At 42.8% G+C, this 27872-nt stretch overlaps 1 protein-coding gene across 1 annotated transcript; it reads left to right on the top strand.

Annotated features, from left to right (window-relative positions):
* The first annotated feature begins 128 nt into the window (after window positions 1–128).
* rap1gds1 (RAP1, GTP-GDP dissociation stimulator 1) lies at window positions 129–25753 on the top strand. The gene is made up of 15 exons (XM_072459460.1): window positions 129–437; window positions 3682–3789; window positions 4831–4953; window positions 8155–8280; window positions 14471–14617; window positions 16855–16983; window positions 17158–17283; window positions 19600–19743; window positions 20540–20671; window positions 20754–20888; window positions 21324–21449; window positions 22632–22771; window positions 22859–22985; window positions 23078–23206; window positions 23288–25753. The coding sequence occupies exons 1-15, from the start codon at window positions 434–436 to the stop codon at window positions 23413–23415; spliced, it is 1824 nt and encodes a 607-aa protein (XP_072315561.1). The 5' UTR covers window positions 129–433; the 3' UTR covers window positions 23416–25753.
* The last annotated feature ends 2119 nt before the right edge of the window (window positions 25754–27872 follow it).

Here is a 27872-nt window from a genome sequence, read left to right as displayed (position 1 = left end):
TATGAAATGCTGCCCCCTGTCTGTTTAATCAGAGTAGCGCCCTCCCTGTTTGTGTGTTTTATTCTGAAGCTCGTGACCGGAAACACCCCTGACCGCCGCGTGTGTGCGTGCGGCAGCTCATTACGGAGCCAGTCCTCTCTCTCTCTCAGCAGCGGAGCGCAGGCAGCAGCAGGTCCAGCCCCGGTGTCGGTGAGTGGACATGAGCGGGAGCCTGTAGACAACCACCAGCATCCGAACTGGCCCCGGGGGCGAGCTAGCTGCTAACCTCCACCTCCCGCGAACTCCACCGCTCTGACGCTGCGGTTATCAGGGACGGAGCCGTGCGGGGAAGAAGCGGGCTGCTGCTACCTCCGGTTACTGCTGCCGCACCGGGAGAGGAGAGCGCCACACTTACACGTCGGCTTGTTTTCCAGAGCCACATCCTGCCACCGAGATGGGTGAGTGGTCCGGGCTAACTGTCGGCTAGTTCCTGCTTTTACACAATTAGCAACGTCGTAAACGCGTGCCTTATTTTCCAAAGTAAAGGCGGGGCCATTCATTCTGCAAAACAGTTGTATTTGAGGCACTCGTACGCGCCCGTGCTCGGTGGAAGAGTCGTGTACGCGCGGCCGTGCACTCGGGTGGGGTGGCCGCGCTCCCCTCCATCCCCCCCTGCCCTGTCCACGGTGGCCATAGTAGAGCGTTTGTGGCATTGCCTGTTGTTGTACGGCACGTTCCGGGTGGCACTTTTCCCCCCGGAGCACGACGTGATGAGCATGGCAGTGATGGTTCTGTGGCACTCCCCCATCGCCACCACAGCTGTTATGCAATAGTAGCCATCAGCAGCAGCAGCAGCAGAGGCAGAGGCAGGAGCCCACTCTGCCTCTGACTGCTGGGGATGCTCGTAGCACGGCGTAGGTTTGGTTCTGATGGAGAGACTCTACCCTGTTATTATTTATGCAGTAGCTGGGATATGCCTCCTTCTGCAGCATTGCACACTTTAAATGGAAATCGAGGAGAGACCTCTTTGCTTACTATAATACTCTACTACTCCCCTATTCTTATCATCTGCTTCAACTGAGACGCATTGACTGTAATGAAGTGATCACTATTCCATATTTGATATTCAAGAATTTGAAGCCAACTATTTGGATTTCAGGCCAATGCTGAATAATAGAGTGCCTATATTTGTCTATTGGCCTTGAATCGCCAGCATAGAACACTTAAGTGAAGAGAGCACTGCACAAAACACGACTACACTGTTATCTCATCCTTGTATTCAACAGGGCTGTGGATGTGTTTGTAGTCAATTCAAAATCGGGCCTAGATATCGGCCCCAAAATATTGCCAGAACTTCTTGACTTTGGATTCTAAACAATTGGCATTGGTCATTAAAAAAACATATTGGTCATGTTTATTGAATAGGGTTGGGTGATATTGACAAAAATAAATATACAATTGGTTGCAGTTGCACAAAATGAAAATGGACCATAAAATTAATTGGATGGAAAAACTGCTTCCATGACTCTTCCGTTGATGCAAAGTGTTAATTTTTTACCATATATTTATAAAAGGGTTTGCTGGGATTTCCCTGCATTAGATTTGATGTCTCAATGGCATAGTGTTATTATTGTTTAGGATTCAGCTGCAAATATATCCCACTTTAAATTTGATATCGAGACAGGCCTATAAAATAGTACTGAAGAAAATAACCCGCCATTATTTGAAACATCACCATATGTTTTAATTGATTTAACGTGTATGATACATTTTGAGTCACAATTTCACCCAAAAAAGGGTGATTTTTACAGTTTTTGAGTAAGCTTAGGTAGAATTAACCCATTTTTAAAACTGTTTTAAAACAAAATCAACCAAAACCCGAAACACAGGTACAAACGTCGACAAATTAGATGCTCCAACAAAACAATTACAATTCACCAACCTGTCGACATCTCTCCAGTCGTAACGTGAACGCTTGAAACCATTAGCGCTACAAATATGCAGCTCAGTATGTGTCAATGTTCTCAGCTGTATTAAATAGAAGCGTTCTGTGCACGTGGGACTCTTTTCTTCTCCTGAGGCAGCCAACTCGAGCCTAATCACATTTCGTCGTGATCCAAAAGACGGCGAGCGGCGTACAGTGAATAAGCGTCTCGAGCTCTAATAAAACGTGTGCTGGATTTAAGCGTCCTGGTTTATATGCCTCAGCAGCAATAGCAGCGACATTGTGTGACTCTCGGTGCTTTCTAAGATTAATGCGGAGCCGGCTGTAAATGTGACAGAAAAATGTAGCTCCAATGTTCTAGGGTCATGGAGGAATCAACAAGGTCTTTCTACAAGGGTTTCATACGAGGATGATTCATATTCAGCCTAGATATTTTTATACTTCTGGTATCTTCTATCTTTTCGGCGTTTTTATTTGGGTTTGCTTCAGAGCAGTGGTGTCAAACCCATTTTAAGCCACGGGCCAAATTTTGACTGTAAGGCTGGGTCGTGGGCCGAATGTAACGTAAAAAATATAAGAAATAAATAGCTTTATAAAGCCTAGTAATAGTTCTATGTGGACACTGATGCACAAATCTGCAGCAAGTGAAAGACCATATTCGAGCATCAGCAGCAGGAACAGGAACATGGACCTGTCATATGAATCTGATATTAAATGTTCATATCACAACGGGAACAAAAATCCAAGATGAACAATAGGATCACTGCACCCACTCTCACATTTCTCACAGATGCAGACTGTAGGTCACACACAGTTGAACCTTAAATAAGATGTTTCTGAGTTGAGAAAACCCTTGCTGGTGCTGAAGCTGGTATTTGGATAAATGTAGCATATGTTTTCCTTCAGTATTTTTTTTTGGACTATAAGGTGTTTCCACATTCTAATTTGTACTAATGACTCTAAAATACTTGTTTTGTTTTTTGAAATAATTTGATTCACTGCTGTATTTCTTTGAATTAAATGTTTCCGTAGAGATGTACATTTGTTTGTTTGCTTTTCAGTCTTTGCTTTATTGAACATGTGGTGGTGATTTGACGTGCTCAACTGGAGGAAGCGGCTAATGGAAAAAAAAAACTTTCAAAGTCCATTAAAATTCTTTTCTCTGGAACTAATAACGTTTTTCTGAAATTCTCCTTATTGGTTGGTTCGACTTTTGTCCTTTTGTCTGGGTCGACGTTCCTTCCAAGTCTTTCAAAGGTGATGAGATACGGAGCTGACGACAGAATCAAATTAACTAATTTTGGAACTAATATTATGGATTATGCACCTTCTGTCCTCTTTGAAAAATAAAACGAAAAATATGACCATGCTCCCTTGAATGGCACATTGAACAGTGTGTTGCCTCGATTCGTCTCAATTATTCAGGTTAATCAACTATTCTAATATTTCAGTGATCATTATTTCTAATCTTGAATAAAGCGTGTGTTAAAAGACATTTCATAACAAGGACGGCAGCATTATTAAACTGAAATGGCAAAAAAAGTCTATAAACGATTTGCTATTTTCAGTTTCAAAACCTTTACAAATAAGTATGTAGTTTTTGATATGGATTGATTGGGTTTTTTTTTTTCCCAACCATTTCTACATTGAACAAGTAAAAGAAAAGTGGCTCTTTCCTTCAGTTTGACACGTTTCTTATGGAACAAACGCAGCTTTGGGCATTTTACAGAACGTTTCTTCCGCTTGTTTCTCTGCAGACAATCTAAGCGAGGCCCTGGAGAAGCTGAAGCTGGCGTCTTCGGACAGCTCTGCAGACAGTGTGGAGAGCTGTGTGGACTGCCTGCTCAAAGCTCTGGCCAATAACAGTGAGTAATCTACGCAAACAACTACTGGTAATAGCGATTCAGAGCAACGCTGCAGAATAAGCAGAATAAATAAACAAGGCCGGCCAATCATAGATAAAACCACTAAGATAAATTGGGTTGAATTGATTTAGGGAGGAGCTTGCCATCTCGGTTGTTTAAAACGCTAATTTGCTTACCTCAGTTGAACTGAGGCAAAGTCAAGGTGGAAGTTTACTTTTTGGGAGTATTTCAATTGAATTGGCTTAATTTAGCTAGTTTATTGCAAGCAAGAGTTTTATTTATTATGAACATGCTGAAAGTCAATTCACAATTTTGTCCTTGGAAGGTTGACAATTATTCAATTAAATTGAATATTAATGATGTTTAGAAGATATTACATTGAAAGGGAATTATTTACAAATGCTGATGTTGATGCTATTGCCAGGATCTTTTTTTGTTTTCTAATGTGAACAGTTTGATTTAGTCTTTATGTTGGCAGAGAGAGTTCCTTTGATGAAACAAAATATTTTCTTTTGATACTAACTGAACTGCAAAAACTTTATCTACAATGAATTAGTCATTTTTCTTTTTGTGTCCAACCTCTGCAGATATTACCAATGAAACATTTGGGGATCGAACATGGGGATCGAATAACATTTTCATGGTTTGCATTGCAAGCTGCCAATAAATTTAAAATGGCACTTCTGTTTTTGCAAATGATCTCCGTCTTCGTCCCATCCATGAGCTTCAGTGTGGTGAAAGATAACCCCTGTTGCGTACTCAAAATATATATGGCGGAAGCTAAACCCAGGAGTAGACATGCCACGTGCACGGCTAATTCACCTCGTGTATCCGATTGTCAGCACTGAGTCAACACACTCTCATACTCTATAGTCGCCCGTGTGTGACTGATTAAAGGCGCATAGCCAGACCGCTGAGTAATGTAGGCTGCACCGTTTCTGCTGACCGCGCTTTCCACCTCTACTGTGAATACCTACAGAGCAGAGGATGGCATCTGCGATCTGTAGTGCTTTGTATTTACTCCTTTGTTTGTGTTCGCAGACACCGAAGCCAGTATGAAGATCCAGGAGTTGGGCGTGCTGGCCCTGCTCCCCTCCCTGCTCACCCCCGAGTCTTCCTGCACCCCCAAAGTAGCCAACATCATCGCAGAGGTGGCCAAAAATGGTAAGGTTCTTCTTCCCAAGGTCAGGCTAAAGAAAACAGCCTCTCAGAGTCTACTCAAAAGGATCTTGATGGTATTTGAAGGGTTGCTATGTGTAATAACGTCTTCAAATGTCTGGTTTGAATTAATGGAATGTGTTTTTAGGCATTTAAACGTCAATTTACAAGCCTAAACTTAAAATTGCAAGAGTAGTTTGACAAAATGCATCATCCTCACAATGTTAAAGATTCTTCAAATGGTATATTTAGCTTCCTAACAATACAAGATAAAAACTTTATATATTTATTTATAATGTACATTTAAAACTGCCAGAGCAGACCGAAGTGCTGAACAGACAACATTATCTTAGAACAATGAAGTCACAACATGCACAAAGTTAAATGATAGTAAAAGCTCCTCTGGAATCATATGCCAGAGAGAAAAAGCAGGGATTTAAAATGCTCAAGTGACTAATGGATACCGTTGCACATTAAAACTGCTGTCAATTGTAACTATTCGATTGTTGAAATAATGGTTAGCTAATTTAGTAATTGAAAATGTTAGTTGCAGCTCTAATTTAAAATGTTGAATAGACAGAGTAGCCTCATTTCTAATTATTTGTAACCCGTTGTCTTTCTCAAACTAGCACAAACCACATCAGTCTAACCCTTAACATTTGATTGAAGTTTCCACACCAAATTCAGCCTTGGTGTCTGTCCTTTTTTAACTGAAACGCTTTCTATCAGAGCGGATCAAATCTTGTATAACCACTTTGTGCGCGGGCCGCTGTTTTTCCTGTGTCCCTCCGCGCCAGCCCAGGAGAAGCTTTTAAAGTCGCAAAAAGCACAAGTGGCATGAAAAGGTTAGGATAATGAATAGGTTTTACAGGACTGTCGCTAATGATCACTCCACAGCGGTCGGCCGAGAAACGGGCCGCCACCCTCGCCGTGCGGCAATTAGGCCTGAGTGTTCGGGGCCGAGACGGATGGATGTGGGCTATAAGGGCTCTGCGTTTATATGAAAGGAGGAACATGTCTGTGCAGATTAAAACTAGATGTTGTTGGGGCCAATCGTTTCTCACAAGCAGCCAAGGTTAGGACTGTACAAGCTCTCGCAACCCACACACTAATTTATACTAAAACTAGTACAGAAACCAAAAAAAACTTGGGCAAATCAAAACCAGTAATAACAATGTTTCTTGAGCGGTGGGATTAATGACTACTAAAATAAATGATGATGGAGTGCAGAAATGTTCCTGAAATTCAGCTCGACTGCAGCTCACCCCAAAAGCACCATGGCAACAGATGGACTTCAGGTCAACACGTGGCACCTGGACAATATGTTGTACCCAATGAAAATCTCCCCTGTCCTGCTCCTAGTTTAGTTCTAATCTTAATGTGGTGTTTGTGCGAGTATGAATGAACTCCGTGGCGGTTCTTGGTTAAATTCTTCCTTGGCGCCCCCCTTCACCTCCCCCCTTTCACCCCTTGGCCTTCCGCATGCAAGAAACACGAAGAATTACTATTACTACTGATACCCTTTTCCCCCCTTTTCAAAACTGCACCTGGACTTCCCAGTGCAGATGGTGTCACTAAAATGCTCTGTGCACAGTGGACTGTAGAGGCGCTGAAACACTACAGGCTTCACAAACTTTGATCAGGACCTCTGAACTCATGTTTAGTGTCACTTCTAAGTTGCCTGTATGTATCATGAGATTATGATAGAAATGTGCTGTTCGTGTCAGCGTTTTCCCTATTGAAAAATGCCATTCATTTCTATACTGCGCAAACAATCATAGATCCACAAATATGAGGTTTTTCTTCATTAGATAAAGTGGGTAAAAGCTTGTGAGCAGTAGGGTGTCATTCTGCTTCAAAGCGCCCCTAATGTTGAGGATCTTCCAGTTTTTAGTCTTCTTAGGTTGGCCCGGTTGATTAAGCAGCAGCAGTTTGCGAACAAGCACCACGGAACATTCACGGCTCGCGCTCTCCCACTCCTGGCTCTGTGGCTCTGCCCTGGATCGGTTAGTGAAGAAGAGCAGGGACAGGGCCCATCATATACTATAGGCTACAGTCATGGGGCCGGAGTCTAGACTGTAGGATGGAAAGGCTGCATGACGGGGCTGTTGAAGCGGAACATCTGAAGGTGCACTGTGTCAAACGGAGCATCTCATGGACCTGACGTCTCCTCCTGCCGCCCCTTGGGCACTGATGCCCTGGGTGCCTGCCCACCTTGCCCACCCCAAAAACCGCCACTGCCTACGCTTAATCACCATGCATACTGCAGTGTTCTCGGTGGGCTGAGGTTGAAGGATGGCGGTGGGACAAACCACCATAGGCAGCACTCGCAAAAAGTACTTAAAACATTTAAGTACTACAGCGCCGTAGTACTTTTCACTCGAGGGTCTTAATACCTGGCGGTATTTTTTTGGGCATGGCGGTGACCAGCCGAAGCGGCCCGCCATGCACAAACCACTCAGCAAGAACTCTGATACTGTACTTTATACTTAATGCCCCCGTTTGCTTATTCTGATACATTTTAGCTATTTTTAAATACAAAACTTGCTGCTTTGTACAACTGATCAGTTTTCATCTAAAGAGCACTTCATATTTTTTCTGGTGGATGGTACACCATCTGCTTGTCTCCATGGAGGTGTTTTTGCTTTGCTTACAATATTTTAGTGTTCGTCATTTAATGTGCTGTACTGTCTTTCTTTTTTTACTCTGTGAAATGTGAAAAACAGAATTTGTTCTAATTAGTTTTAAACTCTTTGCAGCAGCCAACGTGTATTGCTTACTTATTTAATGAGCATCCTAATTATTCAGTGATGAGTTTATGAGCACTTTTCACAACTTTCAGAGGGAAAGAGCAAGTATTGCCACCACGCACTGCAAAGCTAACAGACATTAGCATGCTAATATGCAATTCATGCTTCTCAGTGAATAGAACAATCTATAATTTGATGCAGACGGCAAACAATGGATTATTTTTTACCGTAAGAGCTGCTTATATATATGTACTGAGGCAAAATAGATTTTAGTTTATTAAAAGAATAACTCCTGCCAGTGCACCTTGCAACTTTACTACAGTAAACTACTCATCTTAATGCCAAACATACACGTAACACCTTTTATCAATGTAAATTCAATCCAATCCTTCTAAAACTGTATAAATACATAACAAATAAAGGCATGATGAAACACTTTCTGTGTTCTTCTGTGTAGAGTTCATGCGGCCCCCCTGTGTTGAAGCGGGCCTCATCCCTCCTCTTGTTCAGCTGCTGACCTCTGCAGACCAGGAGGTTCTACTGCAGACCGGCCGTGCGCTCGGGAACATCTGCTACGACAGCCGTGAGTAGGAATCCTTCTTGTGCTGCTAACATTAAAAGCCTTTTGAATAAGTTCTCCACACTATGTTCTCCATCCATCCATCCATCCATCCATCCATCTTCTGCCGCTTTATCCGGGGCCGGGTCGCGGGGGCAGCAGTCTGAGCAGGGACTCCCAGACTTCCTTCTCCCCAGACACTTCCGCTAACTCCTCCGGGGGGATCCCGAGGCGTTCCCAGGCCAGCCGAGAGACATAGTCTCTCCAGCGTGTCCTGGGTCTTCCCCGGGGCCTCTTCCCGGTGGGACATGCCTGAAACACCTCCCGAGGGAGGCGCCCAGGAGGCTTCCGGAACAGATGCCCGAGCCACCTCAGCTGGCTCCTCTCGACGTGGAGGAGCAGCGGCTCTACTCCGAGCTCCCCCCGTGTGGCCGAGCTCCTCACCTTATCTCTAAGGGAGCGCCCAGCCACACGGCGGAGGAAACTCATTTCGACCGCTTGTATCCGCGATCTTGTTCTTTCGGTCACTACCCAAAGTTCATGACCATAGGTGAGGGCAGGAACGTAGACCGACCGGTAAATAGAGAGCTTTGCCTTTCGGCTCAGCTCCCTCTTTACCACAACAGTCCGATGCAGCGACTGTATCACTGCAGCCGCTGCACCGATCCGCCTGTCGATCTCACGCTCCATCCTTCCCTCACTCGTGAACACGACCCCGAGATACTTCAACTCCTCCACTTGGGGCAAGGACACCCCACCCACCTGGAGAGGGCAAGCCACCTTTTTCCGGTCGAGAACCATGGCCTCGGATTTGGAGGTGCTGATTCTCATCCCAGCCGCTTCACACTCGGCTGCAAACCGTCCCAGTGCATGTTGCAGGTCCGGGTTTGATGGAGCCATCAGGACAACATCGTCTGCAAACAGCAGAGATGAGATCCTGTGGTCCCCAAACCGGACACCCTCCGACCCCTGACTGCGCCTAGAAATTCTGTCCATAAAAATTATGAACAGAACCGGTGACAAAGGGCAGCCCTGGCGGAGTCCAACATGCACTGGGAACAGGTCTGACTTACTGCCGGCAATGCGAACACAGCTCCTGCTCCGGTCATACAGGGACCGGACAGCCCTGAGCAAAGGGCCCCGGACCCCGTACTCCCGGAGCACCCCCCAAAGGACACCCCGAGGGACACGGTCGAAAGCCTTCTCCAGATCCACAAAGCACATGTGGACTGGTTGGGCAAACTCCCATGAGCCCTCGAGCACCCGATGGAGGGTATAGAGCTGGTCCAGTGTTCCACGACCGGGACGAAAACCACTCTGCTCCTCCTGAATCCGAGGTTCGACTATCGGTCGGATTCTCCTCTCCAGTACCTTGGAATAGACCTTACCCGGGAGGCTGAGGAGTGTGATCCCTCTGTAGTTGGAACACACCCTCCGGTCCCCCTTCTTGAACAGAGGGACCACCACCCCGGTCTGCCAGTCCAGAGGCACGGTCCCCGAACGCCACGCGATGTTGCAGAGACGTGTCAACCAAGACAGTCCTACAACATCCAGATACTTTAGGTACTCAGGGCGGATCTCATCCACCCCCGGAGCCCTGCCACCGAGGAGTTTGCGAACAACCTCAGTGACTTCAGCTTGGGTGATGGATGAGCCAGCCACCGAGTCCCCGGTCTCCACTTCCTCTTCAGAAGACGTGACTGAGGCATTAAGGAGATCCTCAAAGTATTCCTTCCACCGTCCGACGACATCCCCAGTTGAGGTCAGCAGGCCTCCACCCGCACCGTAAACGGTGTTGGTGAGACACTGCTTCCCCCTCCTGAGGCGCCGGACGGTTTGCCAGAATTTCTTTGGTGCCGACCGATAGTCCTCCTCCATGGCCTCCCCGAACTCCTCCCAGGCCCGGGTTTTTGCCTCTGCGACAGCACGAGCCGCGGCTCGCTTGGCCTGCCGATACCCGTCGATGACCTCCGGAGACCTACAAGCCAGAATGGCCTGATAGGCCTCCTTCTTCAGTCTGACGGCATCCCTTACTTCCGGTGTCCACCACCGGGTTCGGGGGTTGCCGCCACGACAGGCACCGGAGACCTTGCGACCACAACTCCGAGCAGCCGCATCAACAATGGAGGCGGAGAACATGGTCCACTCGGACTCAATGTCCCCAACCTCCCCCGGGACATGGGAGAAGCTCTCCCGGAGGTGCGAGTTGAATACCCTACTGACAGAGGGCTCCACTAGACGTTCCCAACAGACCCTCACAATGCGCTTGGGTCTGCCAAGTCTGTCCGGCTTCCTCCTCCGCCAGCGGATCCAACTCACCACCAGGTGGTGATCGGTTGACAACTCTGCCCCTCTCTTCACCCGAGTGTCCAAGACACGCGGCCGGAGGTCTGATGACACGACAACAAAGTCGATCATTGACCTCCGGCCTAGGGTGTCCTGGTGCCATGTGCACTGATGGACACCCTTGTGCTTGAACATGGTGTTCGTTATGGACAATCCGTGGCTAGCACAGAAGTCCAATAACTGAACACCGCTCGGGTTCAGATCGGGGAAGCCGTTCTTCCCGATCACCCCTCTCCAGGTGTCACTGTCATTGCCCACGTGGGCGTTGAAGTCCCCCAGTAGAACAACGGAGTCCCCGGTCGGTGCACTGTCCAGTACCCCTCCCAAGGACTCCAAGAAGGCCGGGTACTCTGCACTGCTGTTCGGCCCGTAGGCCGCCACAACAGTGAGAGACCTGTCCCCCACCCGAAGGCGGAGGGACGCGACCCTCTCGTTCACCGGGGTAAACTCCAACACGTGGCGGCTGAGCTGAGGGGCTATCAGCAAGCCCACACCAGCCCGCCGCCTCTCCCCGCGGGCAACACCAGAGAAGTGGAGCGTCCAGTCCCTCTCGAGGAGATGGGTTCCAGAGCCCAAACTGTGCGTGGAGGTGAGGCCGACTATATCTAGTCGGTATCGCTCAACCTCCCGCACAAGCTCAGGCTCTTTCCCCCCCAGCGAGGTGACATTCCATGTCCCCAGAGTTAGTCTCTGTGTCTGGAGATCTGGTCGCCGAGGCCCCTGCCGTCGACTGCCGCCCAGATCTCTCTGCACCGGCCCCTTATGGATCCTCCTGCGGGTGGTGGGCCCACGGGAGGGCGGCCCCACGTCGCTCTTTCGGGCTGTGCCCGGCCGGGCCCCGTGGGGTAAGACCCGGCCACCAGGCGCTCGCCATGGAGCACCCATCCCAGGCCTGGCTCCAGGATGGGGCCCCGGTGACGCCGATCCGGGCGACGTAAACGGCCTTGTTCGTGTCGTCGTCATAAGAGGCTTCTGAACCGATCTTTGTCTGACCCGTCACCTAGGACCTGTTTGCCTTGGGAGACCCTACCAGGGGCATGAAGCCCCCGACAACATAGCTCCCGGGATCATTCGGGCACTCAAACCCCTCCACCACGTTAAGGTGTCGGTTCAAGGAGACTATGTTCTCCACACTATATTTTTGGTACCACTTCATAACTACACCTTCATTAGCCTTAACAAAACATGAACAAAGACTTAACTCATGAACAAATAATTAATTGGGAATCATTCATGCTTAGTCCTTACTTTCTATCCTAACAAATTTAAATTAATGACTTAGTTACTTAGCCCTCTTAACAAAATATTTGTTCATTTAAGTACTTAATTAATGGGTTAGGTCTTAGTGTAGTAAGGAGGGACCAATGAATTACCGGTAAGTCTTTGTTCATGCTTTATAATAGCTACACCTTTTAAATAGCCTTAATAAAGTGTTACCTGCATGTTTTTTTAATTATTATTATTATTAACAAAAAATGCAGAAATATCCCCATACTATCTTATTTGGAAGATTACACCACCAATTTCTGTTCTTTTTATATTTTAACTCTTTCTGCAGGTTTATTTTAGTATAGCGAATTCCCTTTATTATATTCCCTTTATCTAATTTACATATCTTCGCAACAAAATGTCTGCAGTTCAGCTTCAATTTACTGCATTGCCCAACTTTATCCAACCCTAATCTGTATATGTAAAGGATGACAATAAACCTGCAATTGTCTAGAAACACAAAAGATACGATCCTGTGGTATTTGTTTATATAATACTTAAATTCATGCTCGGTCAAATTCCAATATTTCCTGTTTTCTAGGTTATTGTTCCGAGAGCGTTTGAGTTCAGACCTGGGGATTTTGCGTGCAGCTTTAGCGGCTTTAGTCACAGCTGTTAGCCGCAGCACATAGTTTTGCAGTCTTGTAGAGGACGTGGATATCCAGAGGAATGTGACATTTGTTGGAGTGGAGGGAGGTCTCGGTAAAGCCGCTGCTGCTTTTTGATAGAGCCACCGGGAGAGAGGAGAACGTGCAGCTGCTGCCAACCTCAAGCCCTTTCGAGCCACGATGACTTTCATTATTGTCTTATTGAGCGGATACAAAAGAGAGTGGAAGAGGAGAAGACTGTAAATGTTTTGTTTAAATAGACTGTACGGCGTCTTGGGTATTGATTATTATTCTCATTTGGAACGATAATTTACTGTGTGCACTGTTATATGTTGATCTGTAGTAGGAGTACAGATGTATTGTTATTTAGTACTAATGTTTAGCAATTCGATTTCATGGCTTCGTTCCAAATTTTGAGGTGCAGAACAAGCGCCCATATCAATTAGAGCCAAATTTGATTACCGGTACACTATTTTAATAACGACTGTGATTAGGCGGGCGATACTATGTTTATCCAACATAGATTAGTCTTTTAATGTCTTGTTTGAAGTTTAAATATCAGACAAATGTAAAATGATTCACGAAAGTGCAGAAATATCACTGTATATACCCTTTTTGAAAATTTACAATATTTTTATTCCTATTTTTAATCAGCTCTTTTTGTTGCTTTTTACTTTTTTTTTTACTATAAACGAGACACTCGATATTCAGATCTTGCATATCTTCAAAGTTCAAAACAACATTCACAATATTATTTAAAATTTAGATACCTCTAAGCTGAAATGTGTTATATTCGCGATTGTTCCAGAACATGCACCCATATTTAGAGCAACATTTGATTACACTATTTTAATCATAATTGTAATCACGATTTAAAACGAGAAGCTCAGTCCCAAAAGGTTAGAGACATGCTACGTTCAACCCAACATTCGAAGCAGAACGGTTAAGCAGATCGCATGAGGACACACGACTAAAGAGAGGTCAGGATTGACATGAGGACATTTGGTTTTCATGTATTTTAATCACTGCCACAAAGTTGCTCAGGGACTGGATTGTTTTTTAAAGACTATTGGCTTTTCCCTTTCTATTAAAAAGGAGCATCTGAGTTCAGGACACCAGCTAGGATTTATGATTTATTGACTCTGAGGCGAGATAAGGCACTTTTATTAAAGCCCCGAAAAGTGTCTGAACCAACAGATTTCTGACAGAGATGAAGATGAAGAGTCCTGGGTTTGCAATGTTGGGGTTTGTTTTAATAGTTCAGGAATGACTTGTAGTTTACCGTCAGAGAGGTGATGCTAGAAAGCTGACTCATGCAGCGCTTCCTGGCACTGAAACTCCTTTGAAACCTCCCAGGACAAACGCTCTACAGTATGTTTGTATCTTGCCGCTCCGGTAAGTATTAATTAGTGAACACGGGGAAACAAAAACGAAAAGTGGTGAACAGATTTCTGCTCACAGCACGGCCATGTGGGAACTGACAAACAAAGCCAAACTCTGATTTTACAGTCATTGTTCCACCAAATGAAAGTGTCTTAATTATTTCTTCTCAACTCATATCATTATTATTTTATGTAGCTTTTTTTTCCCATAGGTTTATTAGACTGAGCGTAAAGTGTCCAGAATATGGGATGGAGAGCAATCAAATCAAAACCTAAACTTTATTATCGTGTTTTTAAAATATGGCAACATATTTTTCATTTGAAAGGAGGGAAAAAAGTAGTTTCTTCTCCTTTTCAAAAGTTGTAGCCATATTTAAAATAAAGTATTCAGTGTTGCAGCATTTTCAATGAATGAAATATTGCCCATATTAGTCCACGACACCTACAGTAGTATTTTTCAGATTGGTGTCATCACAACTCCAGTACTACAGATATTTAAAATGCGTCTCTCTCCATGCTGAAGCATCTCAAACAAGGAAAAGTGTTGTGTTTTCTTGTTTTGTGCGCTGTGTGTGTGGTTGACCTGTGTCCCGGCTCTTTGTTTTGCAGATGAGGGCAGGAGTGCAGTTGACCAGGCAGGAGGCGCGCTCTTAGTAGTTGACCACATTAAGTCCCTCTCCCAAAACACTGAGCCGGACAGTGAGAAGCTCTTGACAGTCTTTGTTGGCATGCTGATGAACTATAGCAATGAGAATGGTAATAATGACCGACTTCCCACCAAAGTAGACTAATCTCCACTAATCAAGCTAGAGCTACTTAATAAGAACTTCTGCTACTTTTTAACCATTCTTTTATGGCTCTGATGGGTCTGTGGTGTTTTCCTACATGCTCCTTTTCTGTTTCAACTCTCATCTTGGAGGTCAATTGTAGATGTGTTAGCTTAGCTTTGTGGCATCTCTTAGAGTATTTACTTGTATTATATAGAACTCGTAGTCATTGTAAAGTGTTAGCTGCTAGTTAGCTAGTTCCATTATCATTGGTGGACTGTTTTATTGAAAAGTTGTGAGTCCTAGGTGGAAAAAGGTTATTTTTCCAGTAATAGAAATTTAGCCTAGCAAAATGGCTATAGAGAATTGTTTTACAGCTGTAGCGTGATAACGGGAAATGTGGAGCCAGATCACAATTACAATTTCATCACGGTCAATTTATACGTGGTATTGTTTTTCAAGAGGTAACTAAATTCCATGACAAGGTAACTAAAGTCTGATTCTTATTCTTCTGAAGGTTTAGACTCACTGAGATAAAACGACCTGTCACTCACTCAAAATATTGCTGAGGTGAACCAATAGGTGTTGGCTGGAGAAAGTGTCTTTGAGCAACATTCACAAGAAAATGAATGGCAATTTGTACCAAAATAGCACAGGAATGAGATCCCAATTTGATTTTTATCACCATATTGCCAAACTACCTTGCCAAAAAACCCTTTTGTTTTGTTTTTTGAGAGGGTGCCAGTTTCATAAGAAAAGGGACAAGACTGAATGTCCGTAGCCTGGAAAAAGCATGACGACCCTCACTGCATCTGCTCACGCTCCATCTAAAACCAGTTACCATCAGATTAACTTGACACCTGAATTTCAAAAGCCCTCTGTCACATTCAGTCATTTTTTCCCGTGCTAATCTTCGTCGTTTGGACCTCCTGCCAAGGTGTGCTTTGGCAGTCGAGGCTTGTTGGATCTGTCGGAGCGATGATGCATTAAGTTTGCTTCCTCAGAGATCGGGGCTGACTCTTCACATTGAGCTAATGGACTAACAGTGTTCTCAGGCAGTGCCCCGCGGGGAGAGGCACAGCTTATAAAGAGGGGCCTCGGCTTCACCACTGCAGGACTCATCGGGGTTTAATAGGAGCGTGGCATTAGGAGGACACGAGATAGAGGAGTACTTTGATTTCAGCTCTAGATACTTTGAATTCTGCTTTTCCTGCACTTTGCACATTTGTATTCTGGTCCTTTCCTTGTTTTGGTGGCTATAACTTCTTGAGCGTGTCGGAGCATCTTTTGAATCACTTTTTAATGTCTGCATTTCTCCTTGAGTTTGGGCCTCAAGTGTCTCTCTTCTAACTTTTCAATTGCTTTTTCAGTAGGCCTGTCACGATTATTGACATCATTGACAAAAATGAATATCTCAACTTTTTTTGGGAGTATCCTGATAAAATTATGATGTCAATCCAACAGAAATGTGTCTTTAAAGCATTAGTAGAGGTTTGATTATCAGACTGAAGTGAAATGTTGATAAAGTTATTCAAAAAAAGGGAAGAAATATCAGCTCTTTTTGTAGCATTTTTCACTTTTAAACTTTGGACATCTTCCAATATATTTCAATATATTGCTACAGAAAAAAAATCTATATAAATGGTAATATCAAAATTACTCTATGCTACTATTGACCAAATAATCATAAAGCAAAATAACCCCAGTAAAACTTAAGCTGCAAAAATACACAGTAAAATGAAACACTTAATGATCTGTAATTAGTCATGAAAGTGACTAATCGTCAGCTCAAATCATATCCTAGTACAAAAAATAAATTCCCCACTTATTATAAAGAAACTACACCACTACTAAGAAATGTAAAATGTACACACGATAAATGTTGAGCCCCAAAAACATTGTCGCAGCGATTATTTATTGAACAATAGTCGACATAGTAATTATCGTGACAGGCCTGCTCATTAGACTTTTGATATTTTTCAAAGATGTATTTAAAGTTTGCTTATACTTGCCCATCCTTGTGTTTTATGGTTAAAAGTGACGCCTGCTTTTTTCCCATTCCACTTCTTGAGACAAATTTGTTAAGGTTTTGGCTAATTCTGTAAGCTCTAATTTGACCACCGGTACAGTCATTTCAATCGCAGCCTGCTACATACATGTCTACTCTACCCTGAAGTGTTGAACTGCAGGTAAGTGTTGTCTCTCTGTGCTTCCCGTCCTTTGCAGACTCCCTACAAGCCCAGCTGATCAACATGGGCGTCATCCCGACTCTGGTCAAGCTGCTCGGCGTCCATTCCCACAACACGGCTCTGACGGAGATGTGTCTTATTGCGTTCGGCAACTTGGCCGAGCTCGGTGAGTCAACGCGTCTGTATTTTTAGACGTCGGAGTCACTAAACACTGTCTTTGAGCTCAAGCCCCAGTGCGGCATATGAGATTTGCAGCTGGCTCAGGCACTATAAGGACACATGATAAATCCTGTGTAAATCCTCGTGAATGGCATGGTCTGATCTGGCGTTTCTGCTGCAGAGGCCAGTAAAGAGCAGTTCGCCTCCACAAACATCGCTGAGGAGCTGGTGAGACTTTTCCAGAAGCAAACGGAGCACGAGAAGAAGGAGATGGTCTTTGAGGTGTTGGCCCCGCTCGCAGAAAATGGTACGTTTTGTTGAAATGAACAAAAACAAGGAAGCATTCGTCTTGTTTGGCCTACAAACAATCAGAACACTGTAGCTTAAAGGTTTACATATGAGTGATACGGGTCAAACTAACTAGCTGCTCATGTGCATAACTATAGACCTGTTATTCAAAGGTAATTTGTTTTTATTGGGTCCTTTGAACGTCTTATTCTACCGTGTTCTGCTGCTTATTAGTCATTTACTTTCCTTACTGCTTATTGGTTAGGACAGTTCTGACAATGAATAAGAGTTAAAAAGTAAAAACAAAATGTTTTGTTGAAGTAGCCCTTATTAACAGCACCCTTATTAAGATTAAGATCATAATTCATGTACAGAAATGGCCTGACATCATACTAATATTCAGTAATAAGCAGTTTAGTAGTAGGAAAGTGTTAGTAAATGTCTAATTAGCTCCAGGAGAACGTTATACAATCCAATCAAACTTTATTTGTATAGCACATTTTACCAACACAAAGTCTCCAATATGCGGCACAGATTAGTGTTGTACTAATTAACACCTAAATTAACTACATACAACTATACATAATGGCAAGTAGTAATGGGTTAATAAGTGCACCCAGAAATTAAGTGTTACCGCACTGTGAAATGGAATGATTGACCTGAAAATGTTGTATAATGTATAATAATAAATATCCTCTTTCTAGTGTATATTTCATTGATAATCTGCATTTAGTCTTTTCAAGTCAGTAGTCTAGTCAATAGCACCTCTTTTGGGACTTTAAAGCAAATCTGTCAACTGGACAAAAGCTGTTTCGCCATAAAATGATTTGATTCCATTATAGGTCGCATTATTTCTGTCATTTCGAGTTGTATAACCTCACCAGGAGTAACCTCAAGGAGAATCCTGTAATTTGAATAGACTTTGACATGATCGACCCTTTACATTATTGTTCACATTTCCTCCGTGAGGTCCAGATGAAGCGCTGTCCTCCCGCTGCACACAGTAATCTCAGTGTGACTCACGCGTTCCAGACTCACGGCTAACTGCACAGTCATGGCAGACAGCTCCCGCACTTCCTCAGCCCCTCTCGTTTTCTCTCCCTCTCTCTCGTGTGTGTGGGGACTCTTATCTCCCGCCTCGTCAGTCTCCACGACAACGTCCCACTTAACTGCCTCTGTGCCTCCCTCCTGAGCCGCTGTCCACCTCTTCATCAGGTTTACACACAGCGAGCGCTTATTAAAAATCACAAAACAGCCGCACAGAACTTCCACAGTGGCGAGTTTTACACGATTGCCTTAAGACAGGGACAGTTTCAAGTTTAAACTGGCTGTGAGGCTTGTATTTACTTGCTGTATTCATTTATCATCTCTGACTGAAGGACTAAAACATCATTTGGCCAACATAATCTTCAATACTGTCGGCTCTAACTGTGATTGTCGGTTGATTTGATACTGCAAGTCAGTACTCGGTTAGCCTGAATTTACTTGACAAACTTTTCTAAAGAAATTTGGAATTGACATTTTTATTCCTACTAAAGTTATGTTTTTTATTGAAGGAATTATGTCTGGGAATCACAGGCTTCCTCGTGACTCGATTATAAACGGCTCATGATGGGTTACGTTTGCTATACAAGTGATTATTGAACATGATATTATGCAATATATTATGTTATCTAAGAGCCAAATACAGTATTTCTTTGTTAAACTTCTACTATCCACATTTAAAATAAAATCCACCAATTTTAATAATCAAAACTTAATATGTCAATTGTTTTGCATAAACAAGTTTCTTTTCTCAGAATTATAGTGCTGTCACAACATAAATACACCATAAAATAATCATGGCGACATATTGATACAGCAGCCCACAATATTGATGCAGTATTATCAAATTGAGTGTCAAAATATGTAGCTCACCCCTGGAAAGAATAGTACTCTAGATTAAACGTTTGATCCCAGTCTTTATCTTGACAATATTCAATTATTTGAATGTTTGTGTTTCTTGCACAGTTGATCATATTTTAGTTTTCCCATTTTTGTTTTTGATTTTGTGTGCTATTTAATGACCGTTACAATTCCTCTAGTAATTTCTTGGACCACCGTTAGTCGGGGTCTTTGTGTATAACCTTGTGTATTTTAGTTACATTGTTCATTCTTAAAAATCAGGACTGTTTTTTTTTTTTTTTTTTTTTTAAATCATTCAACATATAATAGAAAAAAAGACACAGAGAGAACAAACATACAGACAGTTTACCTCGTCCAAAACAGGCAAACTGTAGTCGTCCCATGTGCTCCAAAGTCTATTAAAGTGTGTATTTTAAATGACGGTGTGCAGATGTGATCAAGCTGCAGCTGGTGGAGGCGGGGCTGGTGGAGTGTCTGCTGCAGGTGGTGGCTCAGACTGTGGACGGCGAGCGAGAGGACGACATCGCTCAGCTCAAGACCTCCTCGGACCTCATGGTGCTGCTGCTGCTCGGAGGTCAGGACAGAAACACATCTTCTGTTTTTATAGAAGGGCTTTGTGGGCTTATCCACACGTGAGGATTGGATATTAAGATTCTCAATTCCAAAAACGTTTTACTTTATGTTTAGGGCTGCAGCTAACGTTATTTTGCTATAGATTACAAAAGGTCGGTTAATGTGAGAGTTTTAACCAAAATTTGACCCAGATAAATCTTAAGTAATGTTGCTTGAGGACTTCTTGATTAAGTAAACTTGCCGACCAAAAAAAGCTCAAAATGTACTTGTTTTGTGTGTGATTTTGATGTAATTCCTGTTTTTTCTCACCCTTTAACCTCTTCTCAGCACATTGTTCATTTTGGAGTCTGTTTATAGTCCACATAACAATTATTCTCTTAATAAATATCCCAGTTATTGGAATCTAAAGCCGTAAACCCAATCGGACTGTCTATTCTAAGATGTGTCCTCATTATATAACATCTAATGGAATGCCACAAAGTTATGATTTTTACTTTTTAAACCTTTGGAGTGCCCGTTTCAGCTGTTACTTAAAGGTCACTAAGATTTTTCTCTCCTAATAATGTTCCCTCACTGACGCATAAAAAAAAAAAAAAAAAAAGCCAACCATGTCCAATAATAACCACGGCTAATAAATTATTCAATTGTATTTTAAAAATTGAATTGCGCCTCGGTGAAGTGCGGGGCTATTTTTAGGCCTGTGACTTGATGGATTGATGTTCTCCTGTGAATTGACCGGTATCATTAGCGTTTGACAAATGCTTGGAGATATTTTGACACTCTTTTTTGCTGCGTAGATGAGTCGATGCAGAAGCTGTTTGAAGGAGGAAAGGGCAGTGTCTTCCAAAGAGTTCTGTCCTGGATCCCGTCAAACAACCACCAGCTGCAGCTCGCCGGGGCACTAGCCATCGCCAACTTTGCTCGAAATGGTATCGGCTGCAATCACGAAGTAAACAAATATTCGTCGTTTGTTTGGTTGCTGAGTTTTTGTTTGTGTTTGCCTTTGCACAGATGGGAATTGTATTCACATGGTGGACACGGGTATTGTGCATAAGCTTCTGGAGCTGTTGGACCGGCACGTTGACGAAGGGAACGTGACGGTACAACATGCCGCCCTGAGCGCCCTGAGAAACCTGGCCATACCTGGTGAGACCACATCGATGCGCACCAGCGAAATGCTTCATGTAATATGTCATGGCAAAAGAGCTATACAGTTCGTACTTTGGGATGTCAGAAATGTTCTTGCGTAATGATTATTGAGTAAAAAACAACGCAATTTAACGATTCCTGAGATTTTCTTTAATTCCCACTGTCTAACATGTTAATATTTCTCAAGTTTGTGACCAGTTTTATGAACTTGAGCTTTACTGTGACAATAAACGGCCAGATAAAAAGTATTTTACATTTTGGTGTATTTTAGGTTGAAGTAATGACTTAATTTTGCTTCTGAAATGGTCAGTTATTCATTCTTAGTTCTTACTGTGACCTGAATAATCACGCTTATGAGTGTTTTGCCCGAGGACACAACCGCAGCATACACTGGTCTGAGCTGGGATTGAACTACAATCTTTTCCTGTGCAGTGGTGAACAAATCTAAGATGCTGTCGGCTGGCGTGGCGGACGTGGTGTTGAAGTTCTTGCCTTCTGAGATGCCTCCGGTCCAGTTCAAACTACTGGGAACTTTAAGAATGCTCATCGATACACAAGGTACAGTGATCACATTCTGTCACTCGGGAACGGCCGAAGAGCTCGGGTTTATCAGAGTCTGTATTAAAGTTATGTAAAGCAGTTGGCAGCAGGAATGAACGTTTTGGCAGCTCACCCTTTGTGATTCAGACAGGGATTTAGTATGAGTTAAAAGATAAATCCATTGAAATCAGGTATATTTCTATCAAAACTCTATGAATTTATCACTAAATATCTTTGAAATAAGTGGAGAAGATGTTGCTATAACATGAAGAACACATACTGTACATACCATATATCTCAATGGACATTAGCTTAGAATTAGCTTAAAATCTCATGCGTGGAAAGACATGTTTTCCACTGGGCATAAAAAAGCATTCAAGTTCACTAATGGATTTGCCAATATAAGGACGAGCATTAAACATCATTAAATTAAATTCCCACATGCATTAGATGATCAGTGATCATCTCTTCTTAAAACATCTCCCTCCTAAATGCATGTTCTTTGTGCATTTCACTTATGCCTAATGTGTCTATAGTGTTACTTTTCTCAGCAGTAACATTATAATGTGTCGGTGACAATAGGTTTTAATGGGACATTTTTTATTCAAGCATATTTTCTTTAATCACAGATATTTACTGGATCTAATCTAAATATGTTAATACTAACGTTAAGTTATCCACTTTTTATTATTTACTTCTGTACCTACTGTGTTGCAACACTGGAATTTCCCCATCTTGGGACAAATAAAGGCTCATCTTATCTTAAATAATATGAGCTGAAGTGTGCATGATGGGGTTCAAAACACATGCAGTTCCAGGTTTAAATTTCATGTAAAGTAAATGTACAACATTCTTGTCATTCTGCTTTCCAATGAGATGGTTACGAGCCTGTAGTTTTGACATGATAAAAGCGTAAATGTCATGTTTTGATGTCAGCTTATGAAATGCAGCATTAAAAAAGAAAATTCATTACATGAGACTGGGATCGCTTGACTTCAAAACAATGCATCTAGGGGGGAAAAAAACTCCTGTCATGGAAACGATAGACAAATCCCTTCTGAAATGTACTTTGACAGCAGGAAAAACTATGAATATAAAGTTGTTCTCTCAATTGAAGATCGTCCATGCATTATCACTTTATTTAATGACTGAGAAAGGATGACACACTTAAATCTGATATTGATTCTATGTTAAACACAGCTGAGGCGGCGGAGCAGCTGGGGACCAATATGAAGCTGGTGCAGCGGCTGGTGGAGTGGTGTGAAGCCAAAGATCACGCTGGAGTGATGGGAGAGTCCAACCGGCTGCTGTCCGCTCTCATCCGACACAGCAAGTCCAAGGTCCGAGCGGCGCTGTCCTCGCATCGACGCGGCCTGCCATGTAGCAATGGTCTTATTCGTCTTTCTCGACTTGTTAATGTGTTACAGGAAGTGGTCCGAACTGTCATCCAGTGTGGAGGAGTCAAACATTTAGTTACCATGGCTACGAGTGAGCATATGATCATGCAGAATGAAGCCCTGGTGGCATTGGGTCTCATAGCAGCGCTGGATCTGGGTAAGAAACTGAAATGGAAAAGGAAGAAGAAAATGCCACGAAATAGCAGGTGTAAAGTGTGTGGAGTGTAACACGAGCCTCTGCTGTTCTAGTGGCGGCTGAGAAGGACTTTGTGGGCTTCAGTCTGGTGTCTGTGCTTCACAAACTGCTGTCAGACGAGAGGAGCGCTCCGGAGATCAAGTATAACTCTATGATCCTCATCTGTGCCCTCATGGGCTCTGGTGAGAACTGCACGCCCCTATTAAAGCTCTCCCTAAAGTGTTTGGTGGTGGCAGACATTGCATTGTCCTTTGTGTCCTCAGAGCCTCTCCACAAAGAAGTCCAGAGCCTGGCATTCATCGACGTCGTGTCCAAACTGCGGGCTCATGAAAACAAGACAGTGTCTCACCAAGCCTCGCTCACGGAGCAGCGACTAACGGCCCAGAGCTAAAGGACTTTGTGCCCCTCCCCCATCACACCCCACGCACACACGCACACACACACATACTACACGTGTACACACATGTACATGAGACGCCTGCCTGACCACCCCATCACTCCCCCCTCGTCACGTGCCAAGGTACCATGCCGTTTACTGCCAGCTCTCGTCCAATCCCAACACTCCATCCTCTCCTCTGCTTAGCACCAGACACGAGTTACACTGCAGCTGTACTCTTGTGCATTTGTCTGTATCTTTAACTGGCCATAGTATAGTACTGTTCAAACAAGCTACTTAAGTTACTACTAAACAACTAAAGCCTGTGGGGGGTTTCAAGCCAACTGAAGACTGGCAATTTTGGAAATATTAGAACAACAAATTGCACTTTGTTTAAGTTTCACTAACAGGCCTTGAACTGTTTGCTGTTGTGATAGACAGTCCTGTATATTCTCCATTAATCATAGTGTATGTAGAACTGATAACTATTTTATAGTTCTGGAAGAATCTATAGATTTAAAGCTTGAGCTGAACAATCTCTGAAAGCTGCTCACAGTGTACAATATCTTTGTGAAACTGGCTTCAGATTCCTTTATTTTTGAGTCATTAAAGCCAAACTTGAAGAGTTTTTAGACTTTGGGATTCGAAGTTGTCCCCTGAAAGCCATATTAGTGACTAATTTAAATGGAATTCTGAAGGATTCACACCAACTCTTCCATTGTTATGTGATACAACTTTATAACTACAAACCCAAAAGCATTTCGTCGCCGTCCTTTTGTGCATGCATCTGCTCCGTTTATCAGACAGCATCGTATTGCAATAGATCTTTACGACCATAGCTGTGAAGTCATCCGCAGGTTCCACACCAGTGAAATTGTGCACAAAAGAAAGAAAATATCACCAGGGTGACTTTTTTTTGTTTAACTTTTTTCTACCGCAGCCATCCACGCCGTGTGAGTTGTGTCACATGTAGCTACAATATTAAACTGCCTAGACTGTGCATGTTTTAGTCCAGTATTTTGCAGCCCACCAACTCCAAATGCAACTTCACTTTCGCTCTTCTACTCTCCTTTCATTCTTTGTCGGATTGAGAAGTTTTATTCAGATTTTAAACGTCACACTTGGCAACGCTTCAACAATATGGGAAATAATTACTGTATGGCCCGGGGCAGATACAAGACCGTTTTTTTGAATACAGAATCATGCAACTTTAAGGAAAATCTATTTTTACTTGTACTTTGCATAGACACTGTCTCGCCACACAGCTGCTCCTCCGCCTCCAAATCACACGCCCCAAGTTCACGCTCGAGCACGGCCCCACGTGCTGCTGTGCACAAAAGGGAAATAAGACTACAGTTTAAACATGCACCTACTGGCCACAGTATTAGGTACAAATGCTTCTCCTAATGTGCAATAGCTTCAGCTCATATTTGGGTCATATTGCTGGAATTACTAGGTCTATCCACATGAAACAAAAATTGGCACGAAGTTCAATGTCTGTAAGCATAAGATTTTTGCAAGAGCCTCAGAAATTGGTGCCAATAATTCAACTATAAAGGTGTGATTGTCATTTTGGATATTTTTATTTATATTTAAGAAAAGAAATCGTTGATATGATATACCTTGAGAATTTCGATCCAAACCATTTTGACCTGGTTACACGTGCACTCACACATGTAACACTTTGGAGGATCCGGTCCGCGCTCGTCTCTGTGACTCTGCCTGGAAGGATTCACAGTATCGCTTAAAATGATTCAATTACAGGTTTTTATTGCTTAAAAAACAGTGAGTGTGTTCACTTTTCTTTAGATCCGACCTGTAGCTTGTCTGCGTGAAGACGGACACAGTTTAATTCTGTGGAGCAAAGCAATGACCTCTCCATGAAGACAAGCAGGTGGAATGAGAATATACTTTATGAATATACATCCCTTTGACTTTCTACATTGTGCTTAGCCATCTAACTCCCATTAAAAAACAGTTGAATACCTAACGTACCTAATTAAGTGGCCTGTGAGTGCTGTTTTTGCTGGAGCTTTCGGCGGCAGACGTGAGCCAACAGAGTGACACTTCTGTTTGAAGGTTCGTCCGTCTTTCGGATCAAAATCACTGTAAACATTTGTGAACATGCCGCGGCGTGTTCCACTTTCACTGTATTTTTTTTTTTTTTTATGGTATGAATGGTTATTTATCAGATTTGTGCTCTTACCAAGACACATGCCAGTGGAGATGTATCCATAGTAACTGCATCAAAGTACTATTAACGTAAATGTTTGTTGTAAATGTCATGAGTTGTACATTTGAAAGATTGTAACTCAACAGATAATTAAAGGATAATAGCTGGTCATGCACAAGATCTTTTATTATTACATGAGTTTGGGAAAAATATTGAATTGCAATTTTTCTGGCAAGTATTGCACATGTGATTAGATTTACAATTTCAGTTTTATTAATGGGATTCTTTTGTTATTTTTTTTATTTATTTAACCAGGAGAGTCCCTCTGAATTTAAACACCTCTTTTCCAAGTGAGTCCTGGCCAAGAGGCAGCAAAGTTTACACAGTTACAACATACAAACAACATTAAAATAACACCATCAAAAACATCTGTACACAAATGATTCCTCTAATTCTTTCAACTTGGTTTTAAAGGAACTTAAAGACATGAACTCTTTAATTTCAGAGGCATTAATCAGTGGCATGATGGGGCTCAGTTTCTTACATGTCCCGTATGCTGCGCTCGCCGGCCCACGTGCGGCTCATCATTCTGAACTTCCTCTGGTCCTTGAAGTCCTCGTGGTGCATTGGACGGTGCGACTGGGGATCGCACTGCCTGGCAAACAAGGAAGAAGTCCTTCAATCCGCCCTTGAGGATGTAGAGCTCGGGGTAGTGGAGTTTGGGGCACTCTTTCATGGCCCTGTCACGCCCGCGGACGAAGCGACACATTCTTTTTAGATAAGATAAGCCTTTACTTGTCCCACAATGAGGAAATTTCAGTGTTGCAACACAAAGTAGGTACAGATGTAAATAATAAAAATAAGCTGGACGCAGAGTCATTCAATTAGACTAGGGAGGGAAAGAAGACTATTAGGGAAACGGCTAGAATAAAGACCTACATTTGAACAAGGCAACTTGGTTCTGTTCTTCCTTGTTTCTTTGTCACCGTTTATAGTCTTTTTTTCCGCAACACACAGTGTGAGTAATCTGAATTCTGGTGAAAACCAAGGATTTCTTGTCCCTTCACTCTGCATTTCCTTATAGGGGCATGTTTACTTAAAATTTGCATAAAAATATACAAGCTAGCTCTTCATCTGGTAGAAAGCGTACATTTTCCCATTTCACCATTGACAAATCATGATGAAATGCTTGTTCATTAAAATGTTTAAAATTCCTCTCACAAACAATGCATGCGCTAAAAGATGAAAAGATCTTTTGAACTAATAAAATAATATTTTTCAGAGCATGTATGTACAGATCTAAACTACAAGGTTAGCAGATTTGATTAAGAATAAGACGCAGTTTTTGGCAGTTTGCGAATTGCGTCCATTTAATCTGCAATTTTTGATCTGTTTGCGAAACTTCTTGAAGCTTTACTGGCAACTCCAATATTAACAATAAAACTTCCTCACAAATGTGTCTTTCTTAAACATACTGTTGGAGTAAACTGTTCTACAGATCTCTTCATATCTGTCGGAAGCTAAGCAGGACAAGGCCTGGTCGGTGCTTGGACCTGAGACCGCAGAACCCCAGGTGCCACAGTGGGGCGCTAGAGGGAACGTCATTGTGTCCTAAGGCAAGACACTTCAACCACATAGCCTAGAAAAGTGCTTAGAGGTGGGCTGTATTTTGAAAAACATTAAATAGAAATTAAAAAAGGATTGTGGGCTCTAATCTAGCTCTCGAATTTGCTGCATGTCATTCCCCAGTTTGTTTTTTAATAGTCCAATACATGGTTCAAGAATTTAACGTATTTAGAAAAAAACAAAACTGTTTTAAGTTTATCAACATAATTATACTTTCCGTCTTGATGTATATTATTTTTTATTACTCTAGCAAACTTGAGTGTCCCAAATTATAAGCTAGTATATTGTATTTATATAGGATACACGTTATGCAAATACCAATACCACACAATGGCTTTCCAATATTACAACTACTCATTTATTGTCATTAGAAAGAATTTAGGATTGTAAATATAAAAATTAGACCAAATGAACATTGTTGGGATTTTTAACTGGAACTTCGCTTTGGGAGAAAATCTAACAAACAAACCAGCAACAGTCAAGACTCGGCGACAACGTACACAAAAAGTCTCACACTCGACCACACGTTTGTTACCTTTATTAATTAATATGACTCGATATTCAAATGCATCCCAATTGGACATGAGAGGAGACGAGGAGGTAGAACATAACAATGCATGTGGAGTACAATCGCAATGGTACAATGAGTGATGAGTGCGTGTCTTTACAGTGG

This window comes from Eucyclogobius newberryi, unplaced genomic scaffold, assembly GCF_026437365.1.
Source record: "Eucyclogobius newberryi isolate DKJ021-1_F unplaced genomic scaffold, fEucNew1.0.hap1 SCAF_22, whole genome shotgun sequence".
NCBI lineage: Eukaryota > Metazoa > Chordata > Actinopteri > Gobiiformes > Gobiidae > Eucyclogobius > Eucyclogobius newberryi.
This window is presented reverse-complemented; position numbering and strand designations above follow the sequence as displayed.

What these genes read in the sequence shown, in the direction of transcription:
- rap1gds1 (XM_072459460.1), top strand. An exon ending in CGGCAACTTGGCCGAGCTCG is followed by an intron (nt 16,984 to 17,157) that starts GTGAGTCAACGC and finishes TTTCTGCTGCAG; the next exon opens with AGGCCAGTAAAGAGCAGTTC. An exon ending in GGTGCTGCTGCTGCTCGGAG is followed by an intron (nt 19,744 to 20,539) that starts GTCAGGACAGAA and finishes TTTGCTGCGTAG; the next exon opens with ATGAGTCGATGCAGAAGCTG.